This window comes from Halyomorpha halys, unplaced genomic scaffold (assembly GCF_000696795.3).
Source record: "Halyomorpha halys isolate HHAL.00 unplaced genomic scaffold, Hhal_1.1 Scaffold996.1, whole genome shotgun sequence".
NCBI classification, from domain to species: domain Eukaryota; kingdom Metazoa; phylum Arthropoda; class Insecta; order Hemiptera; family Pentatomidae; genus Halyomorpha; species Halyomorpha halys.
Window position 1 is genome coordinate 172028 of NW_027109983.1, and position 16148 is coordinate 188175.

The window sequence follows — 16148 nt, forward strand, 5'->3', positions numbered from 1 at the left end:
TATAGCTTGAAAATCATCACTACAATGCTAATTCTTCCTTCAATATAGAGAATTAGGAAATCAGTAATAATGTTAACAATTTTTAGCAACATTTTTCAACATCATGTGAACTTTTTTTTTTTTTTTTTTTTTAATAATTTATTTATTGTTATTTACAACTGTATACACATATATACAACAAGTAAATTTGCTGTAGGTGACATAGTGACATGATACAAACATGTGGAGAATCAACCCACTAATAGTAGACGCCTAGGAGGATTATTAGGTAATGAAGGAGAAGCCAGGTTAGAAACAAGTGGATTTGGGTGGTTGAGAAGTTTATTATGGAAGGAACGGTATCCGGTTCTGGCTAAATCGGCAACATATGGAATATTGAGGTCCTGATGGATGACTAGATTTGTGACAAAGTAAGGAGCATTAAGGATTTTGGACTGTAAGGATTGGATTCTGGAAGAATTTGATGGTTTAGTGGAGCACCAAAGCTCAACTCCGTATGTCCAGATAGGCCTTAAATAGTCATGTAGATCAGTCTTTTGTAATGTATTGGCAATTTAGACCGTTTGTCTAGTAAATGTTGCAATAGTCAGAATCTACGAGCAGTTTCTTGTCTTTTTAGTCTTGTATGAGGATTCCATGTCAGTCGTTTGTCGAGATGTTGTCCTACGTAACGGATCTGTTCGACAGGAATAAGTGGGTTATTATTAAAGGATACTGTAGGGCAAGAGGTCATGGGTTTACGTCGAAGGGTAAATGTGATTAGTGGGATTTATTGGACTTTATTTTAATCCTTCAGTATGTGAACTTTAAAACATATAATAACATAAATAAGAACATGAGATAAAAAGAAAAAAATACATATTTATGTCAGCTTACATGGATATTTATTAGTCATAAGTATATAGAAAATCGATAATTGACTGGATGACATTGAAATAATGCAAAGGAGAAATCTATTGGTTGAGAATACTAAAATGAGGTAACTCGAACAATCAATGGTTTCTAAAGGAAGCAGGCCTATGGGAAGAGATGTACAATCAGTGGGATGAGATTTAGTATTAAACAGGAAGTTTGAACGCAGATGAAAAAGTCATTAATTTAGAAAGATTTTTAGATTCTAAAGAATTGAAATATTTTTTCTCGGAATAATAGTGATATATATGAGAAAGTCTGGGAATATCGAAGATAAATCTAAAGCTTGGTTTACACGCCACGATAAGTGCATCGATTTCATCGTTACGATTTATTCTTGCGTGTAAATTGGAGTTGGAGTCGGATTGGATGGATAGTGCCGGCCGGCATCAATTTCTGCGAATCGTAACAAGTGAGAACGTGTAAATAGACGCAGCAGTCTGTCACTACAATTTGACTCAGTATGCATTGATTGGTCATAGAGAAGGTTAGTTTGAAGTTATTTCCAGCAATTTTCAAGCAAAATCCAAGTGAGCTCTTGAGTAAAGTCATTGAACTGTTTTGAAGTTTTACACGTGTATGGCTTATCGAGAGTATAGAATACAGTGATGGGAATTAAAGGATCTGGTGGTTTTTAAAAAATACCAGGAATATGATGACATTAGTACTATAGTGCAATATCAAAATATCAATGCATTGCTCATGGTTTTTCACTTTTATTATTAAATAATTAACAAATAAAGATCTCAACAGTACTTCCTTCATTAATAGGCCCGTAATATTTGTATCCATCCAAAGGTCGACATAGTCCATCCATCAAAAACCTCAGTGTAATAAATCTCTGGATGAAACAAATTTTTTTCGAACTCCTTGAGATTCGCCATTTCGAGCATCCTCTGAACAAATAACAGAAATTGATCTAACCACTCAATGATCCAGCTCAAAGTTCTAACATTTCCCCTGAAAGACAATTTAACTGCTCAAAAGATATCGATGCCGACAACTGACTCTTTGTCCTTTTTCTTAAGTAATGAGCTGTCATCGGCAGGTTAATTAGAAAGCTTGACCTAAATCCCTTCTACATTCTCGCTTTCCCGGAATTAATTGGTTACTATCTTCAAGGGTTTGAAGTTTAATGGTCCATAATCCACTGGTAGTAAGTTCTTGAAGTAGAAATTTAGAAAAAGTTATTGTGGAAGTAAGCTCCTGACTAAGTTACATAGCTTATGCACACTAATGACACAAAACTCAAACTGAAGTCTTAGAAGTTATATGGAAAAGATTAATAAAATTCATTTTATTTACAGGGGTGATGGTGAATTTTCCGCTCGTCAAGATACCACCATGTATCAGGTCTAAAAATCAATTTCTGTTAAACTATTCTGTAGGCAGTAAATTAATTGAGCCTTTCACTTGACAGACTCAAATTTCAACAGTTTTCAGAAAAATTATGTTTAATAATATTCCTCGTTGGAAAATTCTCTTATTGTTTTCTTTTGAAAAAGTATAATATAATAATAAAAAATATAACATTTTATAAAAATAGACATTCTGATAATTTGTTTATTGATGTTTAAAATTTTTTTTTGTTAGTCATAAAATGGTAAGATTGATATTGAGAATCTTTTGTAATTTTTTCATTATGATTAATTTTCATGGCTCCAGAAAATATGTGGATTGGAGGACAGTGAAATACAACAGATTTTTGTATCCGAAAATTTCCTGCATCCATTTTCACTTAAAAACTCTACACAATATGGGTATGTCAGTAACATTTATATGGGTTCCAAGCCATGTAGGAATCGCAGGGAATGAACTAGCCGATCTCGCTGCAAGAGAAGCACTCGCGCTTCCGGACGGGGTAAAGCAATTTTAACTCCGTCAGAGATGAGCAGGCCTCTTGTAAAGGAAGTCAAAGATGAATGGAAATCTTTGAGGAACGAAATCCCAATGAATAAATTATTATTAAAAATTATTAAAAAGGATGTGAAGCCCTAAGGTACCTCCAGTCGCAAACACCGTAGAGAGGAAGTTGTACTGACTAGGCTGAGAATAGGTCACACGAGGCTCACTCACTCCTATCTTATTTCAAAAGTAACGCCTTCGAACTGCCAATAAAAAAATTAAAAAATAAATAAAATTTAACGAATATTAGCAAAATTAAATAAAATATAAATGGCGTTGATGACCAATGAAGTTTGGCGACACCAAACAACAGATTTTTGAAGATGGTTTTATTATTCTATGCTTATTACTATAGACTCAATATTGAAAATATGAAGACTAAATTTATGGAGTTAATCATTCTGTCACGTAACTCCACGAAATTCATTAAAAGTTCTGAATTTTCAATTCTAGTAAAAGAAGAAAGTAATTTTCAATGTTATTTAAGTCTAATAATTTCTAATAACTCTTTTCAGAAGCCTTAAATTACTAAATTTAGTAAAATTAGTCTCATTATTTTATTCCTTATATATTATTAACTGCTTTTTGAATTATGTAAATATTGATTTTTAAAAACCGTTTTCCAAACCTTTGGAAAATCGTGAAATTCGGCCATTTATCTCCGTATAGATAACTCGTTTTCCCCGGCACTGAAAGGGTTAATTATTTATTAAGAAAATTTATTGTATTCTTTGCAATACCGAACAAACAAAGCCGAAGGATAAGTTAAACTTCTAGCGTTCATAGTTACATGGATTTCGTTGTGTAGAGATATAAGAGGCTTTGCCCCACTCATTTGTTGTCAAAGAACGGACCAGAGTTACATTACCCAAACACAAAAGATATTGTTACGAGCTCGAATTTATATAAAACTTCAGTTAGATTTAAGTTTATAAATAGCAAATTAAATATTCATAACCAGAAGAAACTCACGATTTATAAAAAATAAATAAATAGAAGTATCATTTGCTTTTCTGTAGGGAGACTCGTTCAGTTTAAAACTGAAATTTAACTGACAATCATAAAACTGCAACATGCACCAATGCACGGTCTAATGACCAGAGTAATTGCCTACCTATGGGTCCCTCCTGTATGCAATTCAAGTTGCGTCGAGATTGCATTATCACCAGTCCTCGCGAAAGCAATTAAACACTAAATTGATTTAATTCATTTCCAATCTCTTTCGATGTAAATTTTTATTTACAAATTGACCACTCTTTTCACTTTCATTTTTCTAAATATTTCATGAAGGGAAGCTGAATTTCAGAATCAAAATTTAGCTTGAATTGACGCCGAGAGACTGACTGGTTGAGAGAAAGACAATTAATGACTGAACAGTGACAAATCACATATTATAATAAATTATTATAATAAATAAACCAATATTTATTTATTCACTTTATTAAATGGTTATTGGAAAATCTAATTCCATTATTTAGATTTAGAAGTACCGTATAATATTGTCTTTATACCCTGAATGTTCACACCACATTGTATTAATTTGTAAATAGTCAGAGTGTTTATAATGAGTAATAAATAAATTTAATAATATCTCTATTTTGTTAGAAGTTTCTTTTATTTTAAAAGAAAGATATTTATACTGGTGTTATAATGTTTATATGCTGGCATGAATAACGGGCAGTAAGGATTATTTTGCCTAGCAACAAAACAATATCCTACGGATTAATATCAATAACCCATTCGCCATTGTGTAGTTCACTAGATATCGTCACCAGACTCTTTCTGAGTACATTGTTATTAGAGTGCCGTATAGACGCGGGCCCACCAACGTTTGAGGAATCGTACTTGAAAACATCGTCTCTGACCCATCGGAGTCCGACCAGCAGTGTTTTATTGTATGCATTGATTTTATTTATTCTTTCATTTTATATTGTTTATATTCCGAGCCAGTTTTTTTTTTTTTGTTGTTCTTTTTTTAAAGCTTTCCATCATCAATCTGAAGTGGCTTTAACACTTTAACATTTCAGTGAATAAATACTAATGTATTTAATGTATTGTATTTAATGTATTATTCACCCAGGACTGGTTTAGAAACTTTTTCAAAAATCCTTTGCCACATTAGGAACTGATCCTCCTGAATTAATCATTAGTTACTTATGTCTCTTTTATTGATACTACAATAAAGGGAAAAAAGGAATGTTAGCCAATAATTTAACATTTTTGATGGGGCCAAGAAAAATTTACTATGTTATGAATGATTTATATGGAAATTATTAGAAGATAAAAAGTTAAAAAAATAATTAACCAGTTTTTACTTTTTAGAATTAGAATTATTAAAAAATACAATATTTACAGATGAGAACAAATTATTTAAGAAAATCCTAATTATTATAGGGGAATATTCTTCCTAAAAAATATAAAGTGAAATTATACCGATTAATGCACTCACTGTATACATTATAAGCTTGTACTATGCATAAGTCGCGTGACTTAAGATTTTTGCATGTGAAACCCCTTTTCCAAATCTCTTCTCATTTTTCTTAGAGCCATTATGGTCAAAGGTAAAACGCTAATTGTTTCTTTCAGATATTACGGGCACATTTTAATTTTTGTTTTAATTTCTCGCTTTAATATGGTTTTCTGTCACGTTGTACAAACGATTTATGAATATTCGACAGGAGTTTGTGCTGCTGTGGGTTTCATTTATTTTTTATCCAAATAAAAATCTATTTTTGAAATATTCAATGTTGAGAAGAGAAAGAAATGCTTTATTCATTCGTGCTGCCCAAATACATTGGGTCGCTACATTACAAAGCATACTAATCAATCCGTGATCGGACATATACAAATTACATATTTTTATATGATATAATAAAATAGAAAGAAAACTTGTTTCCAGTTTTCTTTTACAATCAATATCAGTCTACACACTAAATACAAGTTTTTCAATTTATTCCTTTTTTTTTTTTTCTTTTCCTTCCATTTCACAATTTTTATTTCATTTGATCGAAAAATTACCCTATATAACGAATATTAAAAATATAAAAATAATAAAGTAATAAATAAAACAACAAACAAGATATGCAATGTATGCATGCCATCCCTCCTCTGGATAACTCCCTTACTCATTAATTCCCATGCATGTGGTGGTGGATGATTCCCAGGGAGTCGAGTATTATATTCTCTGTTATCCTAGCCACGTCCTGGACATCGACACCGAGTTATTCCATGAAGCTCCTAGTAGCTGGGAATCGTTCCATGGGCCGTTCCGAGGCCTCTCACGTTGAAGTCTCGTTCTCCGAAGGATACATTTATCGTAGATATACTCTATTTGCCAATCAAGGTCGTTATTTTTATATCTCATGGTGAGATCCAGTATGATTGCCAATCTTCTGAGGAAAAGCTACAATATCCGCATATGTTGTCGATCCATCCTTAACTACACAGTAGACCTCGTCAAAGCAGGCAAAATATCTTTTTTTTAGGAGCTTCATTAACTCGTATATATACTCGTATTAAAACAAAAATATTATCTCAAATTGAAAGGAAATAAAAACGAATTTTTGATAAAAATAAAAATTAATGAGTAGGGTTCCAGGGACCAAAAAAAATAGCGAGAGATATAGTTGTTTGAAACTCTACTGATGGACTTAAGGGAGTTCAGTAAGTATGTATTGAGCAGAAAAAGTACTTTCCGGCTTCTGAGAAATATTGGCACATTAATGGTGCCAGGATCCAGGACCCCGCCTGTCGATTGGATGGTTAATGTCAGCTCCTCAAGACAATTACCCAAATACTGTTTTCAAAAAAAATTAAACAGGAAAACATCCCAAGCTCATGATCTCCGCATCACAAACTCAGAATAGAGGTCTAATGCATCCCTATCTTGGGAGTAATTATATATAGATTGAAGAAAGCTATAAAAAAACCTATAAAATAATCCAGCTCTTTCATATTTTTTTACGAATTTCTATCCTATCGTATGCTTCTATAATAACATTGTTCTGTTCTATAATAACATCCTTTTATACGAGATAAGGTCTAACATTAAATGACTAAAACAACATGAACCTTTTCTTCGTGTCCAATTGCTTTGTATTAGCAAAACGTTACGTCAGAGAAACTTTTATTCGACCAATTAAATGCCTTTACGTAGCTAATAATTACATGAAGGACTAATTCTACAGAAGGTAAATTCCATCAGTATTCTCTTCAATCCTAGTTAACCGTAATTACGTACTTATGTATACATTATGATCACTTGACCTGTGGAATTGGGCTGTACACCTGTTTAAATCTAGGTTTTAATGACATGTATTCCTTAACATTTTTATTTTAGCTACCATTCACTATTTACTAATGATAGGTGTATAGTGTATAGGTGCCAAAACTGAACATATGAATTAAGAAACTCGAAACAAAACAAAAATTTCATCAGTAGATTTGTCCGTTTACGCTTTGTTAAGGATATATTCAGGTCGGAAGATTTGCCTTTTTTATGAATTATTTAGGTTGTAATGAATAAATTATTACGTGTTGTAACTAGTTTATTAATGGAATGTGAACATTAGCATTCATTTATTTATAATTTTTTCACTTTCTTGAAACTGCAATTATTGTTTAAATAAAATTAAATGTATCCAATTTCAACAATCAAGCAAGCATAACAAGATAGCAAGGTGTAATATTGTTAAATTGGTTGTAATTAAAAGATTTAATATTTTAGTGGAGAGTGACAAAACAGGGTGACTGGAATTACTGACCTGGGCAAAATAGCCTGCAAAAAAGTTTTTGAATATTTTAATATAAGTGTAATTTTGTATTTAAAATTGTCCTTAAGGATGGCCGAATTGGCCGAAACGTTGGACTATTAATCAAATAAACAATTTTTAAAACTTAAATTGAATACATTTGATTATATTTAAACAATCAGTATTTAAATTAAATGTTATTTAAAGTGATTCATGGTAATAAGATAGGTTTGACATCTTTCTTCCTCAGCAGCAATGCTCGAACGAAGCGTGTCTAAATGCTTAAGTTAATTAATCAGGTTGATCCGTTATGACTTTGTAGATGAGATATTCATGTTTAAAGATTTTCTTATGCATAATTTAAATTATAATAAATAAATTAATATGTGCTTCAAATCCCTTATCAATGATATTTAAATATTAACATTCAGATTAAAAGATTAACTGATTTTCAAAGCATTGAAACAGGCTCGGCGTCTTTCTTCCATAGTACCTGTGACCAAATGACATTGAATATGATTACTATCAACCTCTATTAATTAATCAAACATTAATTAAATTTTTGGTTAGTAGTGATCTGTGATTTCGTTAAATAATTTTAACAAAAATTAGTAATATAAGATTTATAAAACAGTTAAGTAAATATGTTCTATCTATATGTCTATATCTATATGCCTGAAAGACCCACTGAACCTGATTAGGAACGAATCACTATAAGCTACACGTACAACTTACAACCTTTACTTTTATAGCACCAACTTTAGGAGTTTACGCCCTAATAAACACCTTTTTATACTATTTTTATAGCGTACTATGTCTTGAATCATTATTTACCATTTACAGTTGGGTGTCCAATGCCCTTTGTCACTAAGGTAACCTACTAACTCCTTTGATTTCCTCCTCTGTTGCAACAATTTTATTTAGAGTCTAAGAAGTTGTTTCTTTAGTGAAGATAGCTTGTGCATAAAAATGCATATAATAACGCATGTAATAAGCTCATAAATAAAGCAATTCTTATCACTGCCGGATGAATTATTTAAGTAAGGAATAAGCAATATGTTATATTATGGATAGAGGCATGCTTAGGGTTCCGTATAAAAAAAAATTGAAATTAAGAACCTTCAGAACAAGAAACCTCTGAAAGTTATAGAAATCACGTAATCGCAGAAATCGCCAACATAACGAAACCTGTTTTAATTTACTTTAATCCTTTGTTTTAAAAACAGGACAATATGATGGAAGTGCGTTGGTTATCAACATTTTGAATTTAATAAAATAAGTGCTCGAAAGGATCTTGGATCGTTTGACTGAGTGAAATTTCTAATAATTAAATAAATTAACAAACTCCTATTCATTATCAATTTACACAATTTTGATCCTTTTTTTCTCTCAACTTTTATTCTTTAAAATTCTCCAACGTTTCGGCCCTCAGGCCATTTTCAAGGAAACAACCTTCAAAAAGTTTTTTTGGTTTTATATAACAATTACATCATTTCCTTCAACTACACACTGATCTCTTTGGCCATACCTTCAATATTGCCTTGCTTTTTTAAAATCTCAAAATTGCAGGCTAATTGCCCTTGTCACATCTTTAAAATAAATTAATCATTAAAATAATATCATAATAACTTCATAAAATTTTGTTTTTAAATAGATTTCTTAATAACATAACTTTTTTTTAAAAAATTGATATCATAGATTTAAAACTTTTTTACAAAACACTTTCCCTCTTTCACTTATATTTATAAGTTAAAAACTGAACCTACCTTCAGCAGGTTAGGACTCTGTTATCACCTTATCATATAACAATAACTTTTTTTATCACTAATTTACATTTTAATATAATTTAATTAAAATTCAGTTTTAATTATTTTGCTTATATTTAAAATCCATAATTAATATATCCTTATTTTATATATATTTTTTACACTCTTTATTTTTTTAACAAACCCCCCTCTATTTTATTTTTTCTCATATTTATTCACCTATTCATACTTTTATTAGTGTATATTTATTTTATATATACATTTGTACAATTTAAGGATTTGAAAATTTATCTACTTACCATTTATCTACCAACTTTGTATTTTATTATTATTAATTATATAATACAATTACATATTTATTTTGCTTAAACTCTCATTCTATTATCATGTTAAACACTCTTCATACAATTATCAAAGGTTAATTACAAAATTAGTTCCAGAATACATAAACAATAATTAGCAATAAAAATACATAAACAATTACAAATAATAAACAATAAATCGTTTTCGAGAAAGGATAAACTCTGGAATGAGACAAAGAGAACTAATTTACTCTGCCTTTGGACAGGGGCCCGCAAAACAATATTTTAGTCTCGGAATAGTTTAGTCCCGGAGTAAGTTAGATGAAATGTTAGCCTTAATTATTGTTAACAACTGGTATTTAGTTAATTACAGAAGTTCATGATGTAAAAGTATCCTACTAAAAAAATTACATTTGTTTATTCACTTATAATAAAAAATACTGTTTTGGCGTGTATTAAAAAGACTAATTGTTAAAAAGGATAATAACGTTTTATGGCGTAAAGACTCCTCATTATATTTCCTTCAATTATGTAATTTCATTACACAGCTTTTAATTTATCATTGCATAATTATTTCTTACATCTGTATTTTTTAATTAATAAGCATCTAATTATTTATTGTAATTACGTAAAATTAATGTGTTGCACTAAGTTTATGATTAAAATTGACTTTAGAGACTATGATATTCGGTGTGATTAAATGTAAAAAACAAAAAACACTTTAAGTTTTTAGTCAGAGTGACTAAATACATTTAAAAAAAGTAACTGAAGTGAGAAATAAGAACCCCAACAAGTGACAATGGTCTTAGAATAAAATAACCACCAGAACATTATTGTGGTTGCTGTATGTTTCGGACCACAACCCTTAGCAACTCAGCTACATACATGCTTATTAGTCTTAAATAAAATTTGCATTAACCACTGAAACAAATGATGCTTCATTAATGTTGATAGATGAATAAATTGTTACATTACATTGATTGGTTACCATTTATGACTTTTATGAATAATACTATAGCGTACTGATATTAACACTAGTATAATATTTAATACTAATGTAATGTAATACAATAAAATAATTAATGGTATTAAAAAATAATACCTGAATGTGAGAAAGATGATGAGAGATATGACGATAGCAGCAAACGAAACAGAATAACCGACGACATAGATGATATTGACGATCTTACGAAACTGTAAAAAAAAAAAAAAAAATAAATAATTTTTAAAATAACATGCAATAATATTAACAATTTCTTAGCCACTTAATATTTATTTAACCTATTTATGTCGCATGTTATGTTACAAAACTTCATAGTTCTAAACACAATACCATCACTCATACTTTGTCATAATTTTAAATGTATTAGAAATATAATACTACAAAGTTTTCCTAATAGTCAAAATCCAAAACAGGTATATTATATAATTGGAATAATTATTAACATGATACTTATAAGTAAATTCATTTTGTAAAACTTACTTTCATACTAAAACAGCAATAGCATGCCTAATTTAAAAAAATAGTTAAATATCAAAGAAAAAATAAATGATCGTTAATTTTACAAAACAAAATTATTATTATAGGCTCATAAGACCTCATAAGTAGGTCATATTTTTAAGCTAAAGTTTCGCATCCTTTAATTACATCACACTTATTTACCTTTAATGTTACATTAAACTATAAAGGTAATGTTATAACAATATTCACACAAAACTATAACTATATTTAATATCTTATAAATTAAGTTTTATTCTTAAATTACTTAATAATTTGGATATGGAGAGAAGGTGGGTGAGGGGTTGTAGTAAGTGAAGATACACAAATAAGTAAAAATTAAATTATTAGTATCAACGTTTTGGCCATAAGATCTGACCTTCATCAGGGTAAGAACTAAAACCAAGATTACTACAGAATAACCAGAAACAAGAAGATAAGAGATTAGTTGGGTCCATAGGTAGAAAAAAATAAAGAAATATATATTACAACTTTACAAGGCTATTGAAACTGTGTGGGAATATAGTAATATTAAAATTAAGACTGAAAGAAGAAACAATTAATAAATAAAAATAAAGTTAAAGATATGAAAATCAACTAAGTAAATACATGTAAAAATTGAAAATTATTTAAAATTGAAGTAACAGAAAGAAGTGTTTAAAGAAAATCTTATATGTGATTAATTAAATATGTTAATAGAATGACACAATTAAAGAAGTATATATAATGTTATATAAGCCACGTTCCAACACCCAGTAAACAAGTGAATGACAAAAATACGCGAGATAATCCGTTATTGGAAATGCTTGCAAACAACGTATGAAGTAATGTATAAAGACAATTATAAACTAAAGTTATAAAAAATATTATCTAAGTGAAACTAAATATTAAAAATAAGTAGTTGATAAATAAATTTTAATGAAATAAAAATTGAATCGAAAGGACTTGAAGCGGCCTTTTAAATCACTTTTTAATTTTTTTTCCAATAACTCCATTAATTATATATTAACTATCTTTCAATTTTTTCAAAGCATCTTTTCCATCTATTTCCTTATTCTTTCATTCTCACCCACTTTATTTAGTTATGTTCATCACATCTAATTACTGTTAATCGTATTACTTACTACTCTAAGCTTATATAACATTATATCTGTTTCTTTAATTTTTTCTTATTTTTTTCTTCTTTAATCCTACTTACATATTTAATTAATCATATGTAAGTTTTTTTCACATTACTTCAATTTTAAATATTTTTCAATTGGTACATGTATTTACTTATGGAGTTGATTTTCATATCTTTAATTTTTTCCCCCCCTTTTCTTCTTAATTTCCGGGACTGCTTTACAAACTCCGTAAATTCCTACCTCCCACATACTCACCACCCTTCTTATCATCCTTCCTTTTTTCACTGATAGGTTATTCCGAGTAAACCACAATGGTTTCTATTCATCCATCTATTCCCAGTCCACTGGTGTTCCTCAAGGTAGTATTCTCGATCCCATCCTCTGCATCGTCTATAGAGCTGACATCATAACCAATCCTAACACTATCCTATGATGACACATGTGTGCTCACAATTAGTAATAACCCTTTAATTGCATCCCAAACTCTCCAATCCTATATCACAGCCCTCGAAGAATGGTGTCGTAATTGGAGGATTAAAATAAATCCCATCAAATCACCTTTACCGTCGTAAACCTACCGACTGCCTTACAGTTCCCTGTCGAACAGATCCACTAACTTGGACTACATTTGGACACTCGACTAACCTGGAATCCTCACACAAGACTGAAAGGACAGGAAACTGCACGTCGATTTCGAATACTACAGCACTTACTAGACAAACGGTCTAAACTTACAATTCACTAAAGAAGACTGATCTACATGACTGTAATAAGACCAATCTGGACATACGGAGATAAGCTTTGGGGCTCCACTAAACCTACGAATCTCTCTCGTGTCCAATCCTTACAATCCAAAATCCTTCGTAAAATCCTCAATGCTCTTTACTTTGTCCCGCATAAAATCATAAATAAAGACCTTAATGTTCCATATGTAACCGATCTAACCCGAACCAAATATTATTCCCTCCCCTATAAACTCCCTCACCCAATAGTTTCTGACCTTGCTTTCTCTTCCATTCTTGCCAATCCTCCGAGGTGCCTGAAAAGAAGATGGTCACGAGACCTGCTGATATAAAAACTTTATTAGAGTGCTACCAATTTCATCTAATTTACAGAATGAAAATTAATTATGTCCAGTTGTAAATTCCTATAAAGATAAAAAAAAGTTTCAATATTTTTTTATATTATACTACAAATTTCCTTTAATACTAGTTATGTGCCTATATTATCTATTCTTTGTATTCTTATGTTTCTGTTTATTCTGAAGTTCCCTTTATCCATTATGGTTTTAATCTTGCCCTAGACCTAATGAATACCTGTAATTCTGGCAGAAACGTTGGCACAATTAAATAGATTTTTACTTATTAATTAGGGTTTATTAACTTAATTATTAGACAAATTATTATATAAATCTCACCTCAAGATCGTCCATGTCCACGCAGGTAGTGTAGTTGGACCAGGGCTGACCTGTGTCTGGGTGTCGAAACCAAGAACCGTTGTCCATGCATTTTCGAAAAGCGAAACCTGTAATCATATAAAAAAAACCTGAAAACTTATGTCTACATACTAATACTACTACTAATACTACATGTGTATGTTATAGTAGTAATAAAAAAAAGTAAAAATAGAATTTTGTTAAATTTGTGCCATTTTTTCATAAAAAGTGGTTGCACATTGAGAATATCAGGCCAATAAATCCGACTATAGAACATTTTTGTATACAACTTTTATTGAATTAATACAATCTGTATTCAATAGAAACATTAAATGCACATAAAATGTTAATAAATGATAATAAACAATATAAAATAAAATGGATAATATTATAAAATGAAATGATTTTATTCTGGGAAAAATGTCCCCTGACAATAAACTCATGATGCACACATTATGAATAATAGACTGGCGAACATTTAAAAATTTTCAGTAAGCATGTTAAAATAACATAAAACCTTTAGTAATCAATACTGGCTATATTATATATTACTAATATTACAATATTAGTAATATATGTTGCTCACATTGATGTAGAGGTTTGGTTATTTAGCAGGTGAAGGAACATGTGTTGTGTACAGGAAGGAATGGATAAGGGTTTGGGTATGGAGATAGGATGAGAACTCCAAGGATTTGCTGAAGGAGGCGGTTCTGTGGAAGGGCATTTATTATTTGATAAGTTGGCATATGGTGTTTATTGGATGGATGAACGTAGAGTGATAAAGTCAAGGATATTGGTAGGTTTTTTTTATTTTAAAGATTTGGAATAGGAAATACCAAGGAGGTTGGATAGTGCCAACTCAACTCGCTACACCAAAACGGAGATAGAGAGCAAAAACCCGAAGCACTTCATGAGTCTCTTCAGTCTCAACTCTAGACTTATATATAAAAAATAATACTGATAAAATAAAATGTGCAAATCGCAAATAAGATAGATAAATTAATTAGATATTAGCAAAATAAGTAAACAATTAAGGTAAAGAAAATTAAACATTTAAAAAGAGTTTTCATAATCTATTCTAATACTTCACGAGGATTAATGGATCTAAGAAGTGCTGCACATTAGCTAGGTGTGCTATGTCTTTTTAGTCTATGAGAGGTTGGAGACGATAGGCGAAAATTTCGCATTTCTTTCAGTTCAAAAACCTACAGGAATTATCTTTCCTCAATAGGACTGATACCAGATTGGGCAAAAAGTAATTACATTTACAATTATTCTCCAATTACTGTAATTTAGAATTGTAGAAATACAATTATAAGTAATTATAATCGCAATTACTTGGTGAACTACTATAATTGAAATTTCAATTACTTATACAAAAAATTATTATGCATTATGATAATCAGACCAATTAGGACATATGGAATTGAGCTCTTGGGCTGTACCAAATCATCAAATTTCTCCCGTAGCCAAAATCCTTGATGCTCCTTGTTACATTACAAATAAACTTATCCACAAAGACCTTAACTAGAAGATTTGGACCAAAACAGATATTCGTTTTTTCTTTCCAAACTCCTTACCCGTCCTAACCCATTAGTTCTTCATCTCTCATTCTTAACAATCCCTGATAATCCTCCGAGGTGTCTGAAAAAAAGATGGCCGCGGGACCTCCAAATTTAAATTAATGCACTTTTATTGTACTTGATACCACTTTGGTGGTCCAATGGTTGGTTTCTTCCCAAGATTCTCAAGTGTAAATGATACATTCCACAAATTTACCTATTGTATTTATAATTTTGTACAGATGTAAATTACATTAAATAAATTTTAAAAAAACTTTAAAGAATTACTTGTTATTGTAAGAAAAAAATAACAATTACAAGTAATTGTAATTTTAACTACACATACTTGATACCAAAACAGAATAAAATCTGCTTTATAATGGCTCAAAAATATATTATTCATGTCCAGTTTAAGATAGCACGCTGGAGCATTTATTTATTAACATATTATGATTTATTCACATGAGTTAATTCACATTTAATTGTAATTGTTATTGGAATACTTGAGGTCAAGAAGTAATTTCAATTGAGAATCACAATTGCAATTATTTTTACACAATTGCAGTAATTGTAATTGTTTCTTACAATTACTTCAGCGTGATTGTTATTCTAATAGCAATAATTTTTGATGTTTTTGACCATTTAATAGTTATCTGAGTGTAATTATAGTGTAACTGAAACGTGTAAAATTGAAGATGTAATTAAATTAATCATGTGACAACTTCTACCCAACTCTGATATCTCATGGTATTTAAAGATTCGATTTATGTGTCTCCACCAGCTTTTGTCATTAGTTGTCAAGTTTTCCTAATACTTTCAATTGGTTTATTTAAAACTTAAAAAAACATATATTTTATATAATCAAAATGAATTAACCCATAATAAATAAATAA

At 30.0% G+C, this 16148-nt stretch overlaps 1 protein-coding gene across 1 annotated transcript in view; it reads right to left on the reverse strand.

Annotated features, from left to right (window-relative positions):
- Positions 1-16148, reverse strand: part of LOC106687674 (calcitonin gene-related peptide type 1 receptor) — a gene marked incomplete at its 5' end in the record, with an annotated part of 213382 nt that overhangs the window by 114794 nt on the left and 82440 nt on the right. The window contains 2 exon segments of the mRNA XM_067048130.1: positions 10739-10830; positions 13676-13782. Of these exon segments, the coding sequence (XP_066904231.1) occupies positions 10739-10830; positions 13676-13782 (199 nt within the window).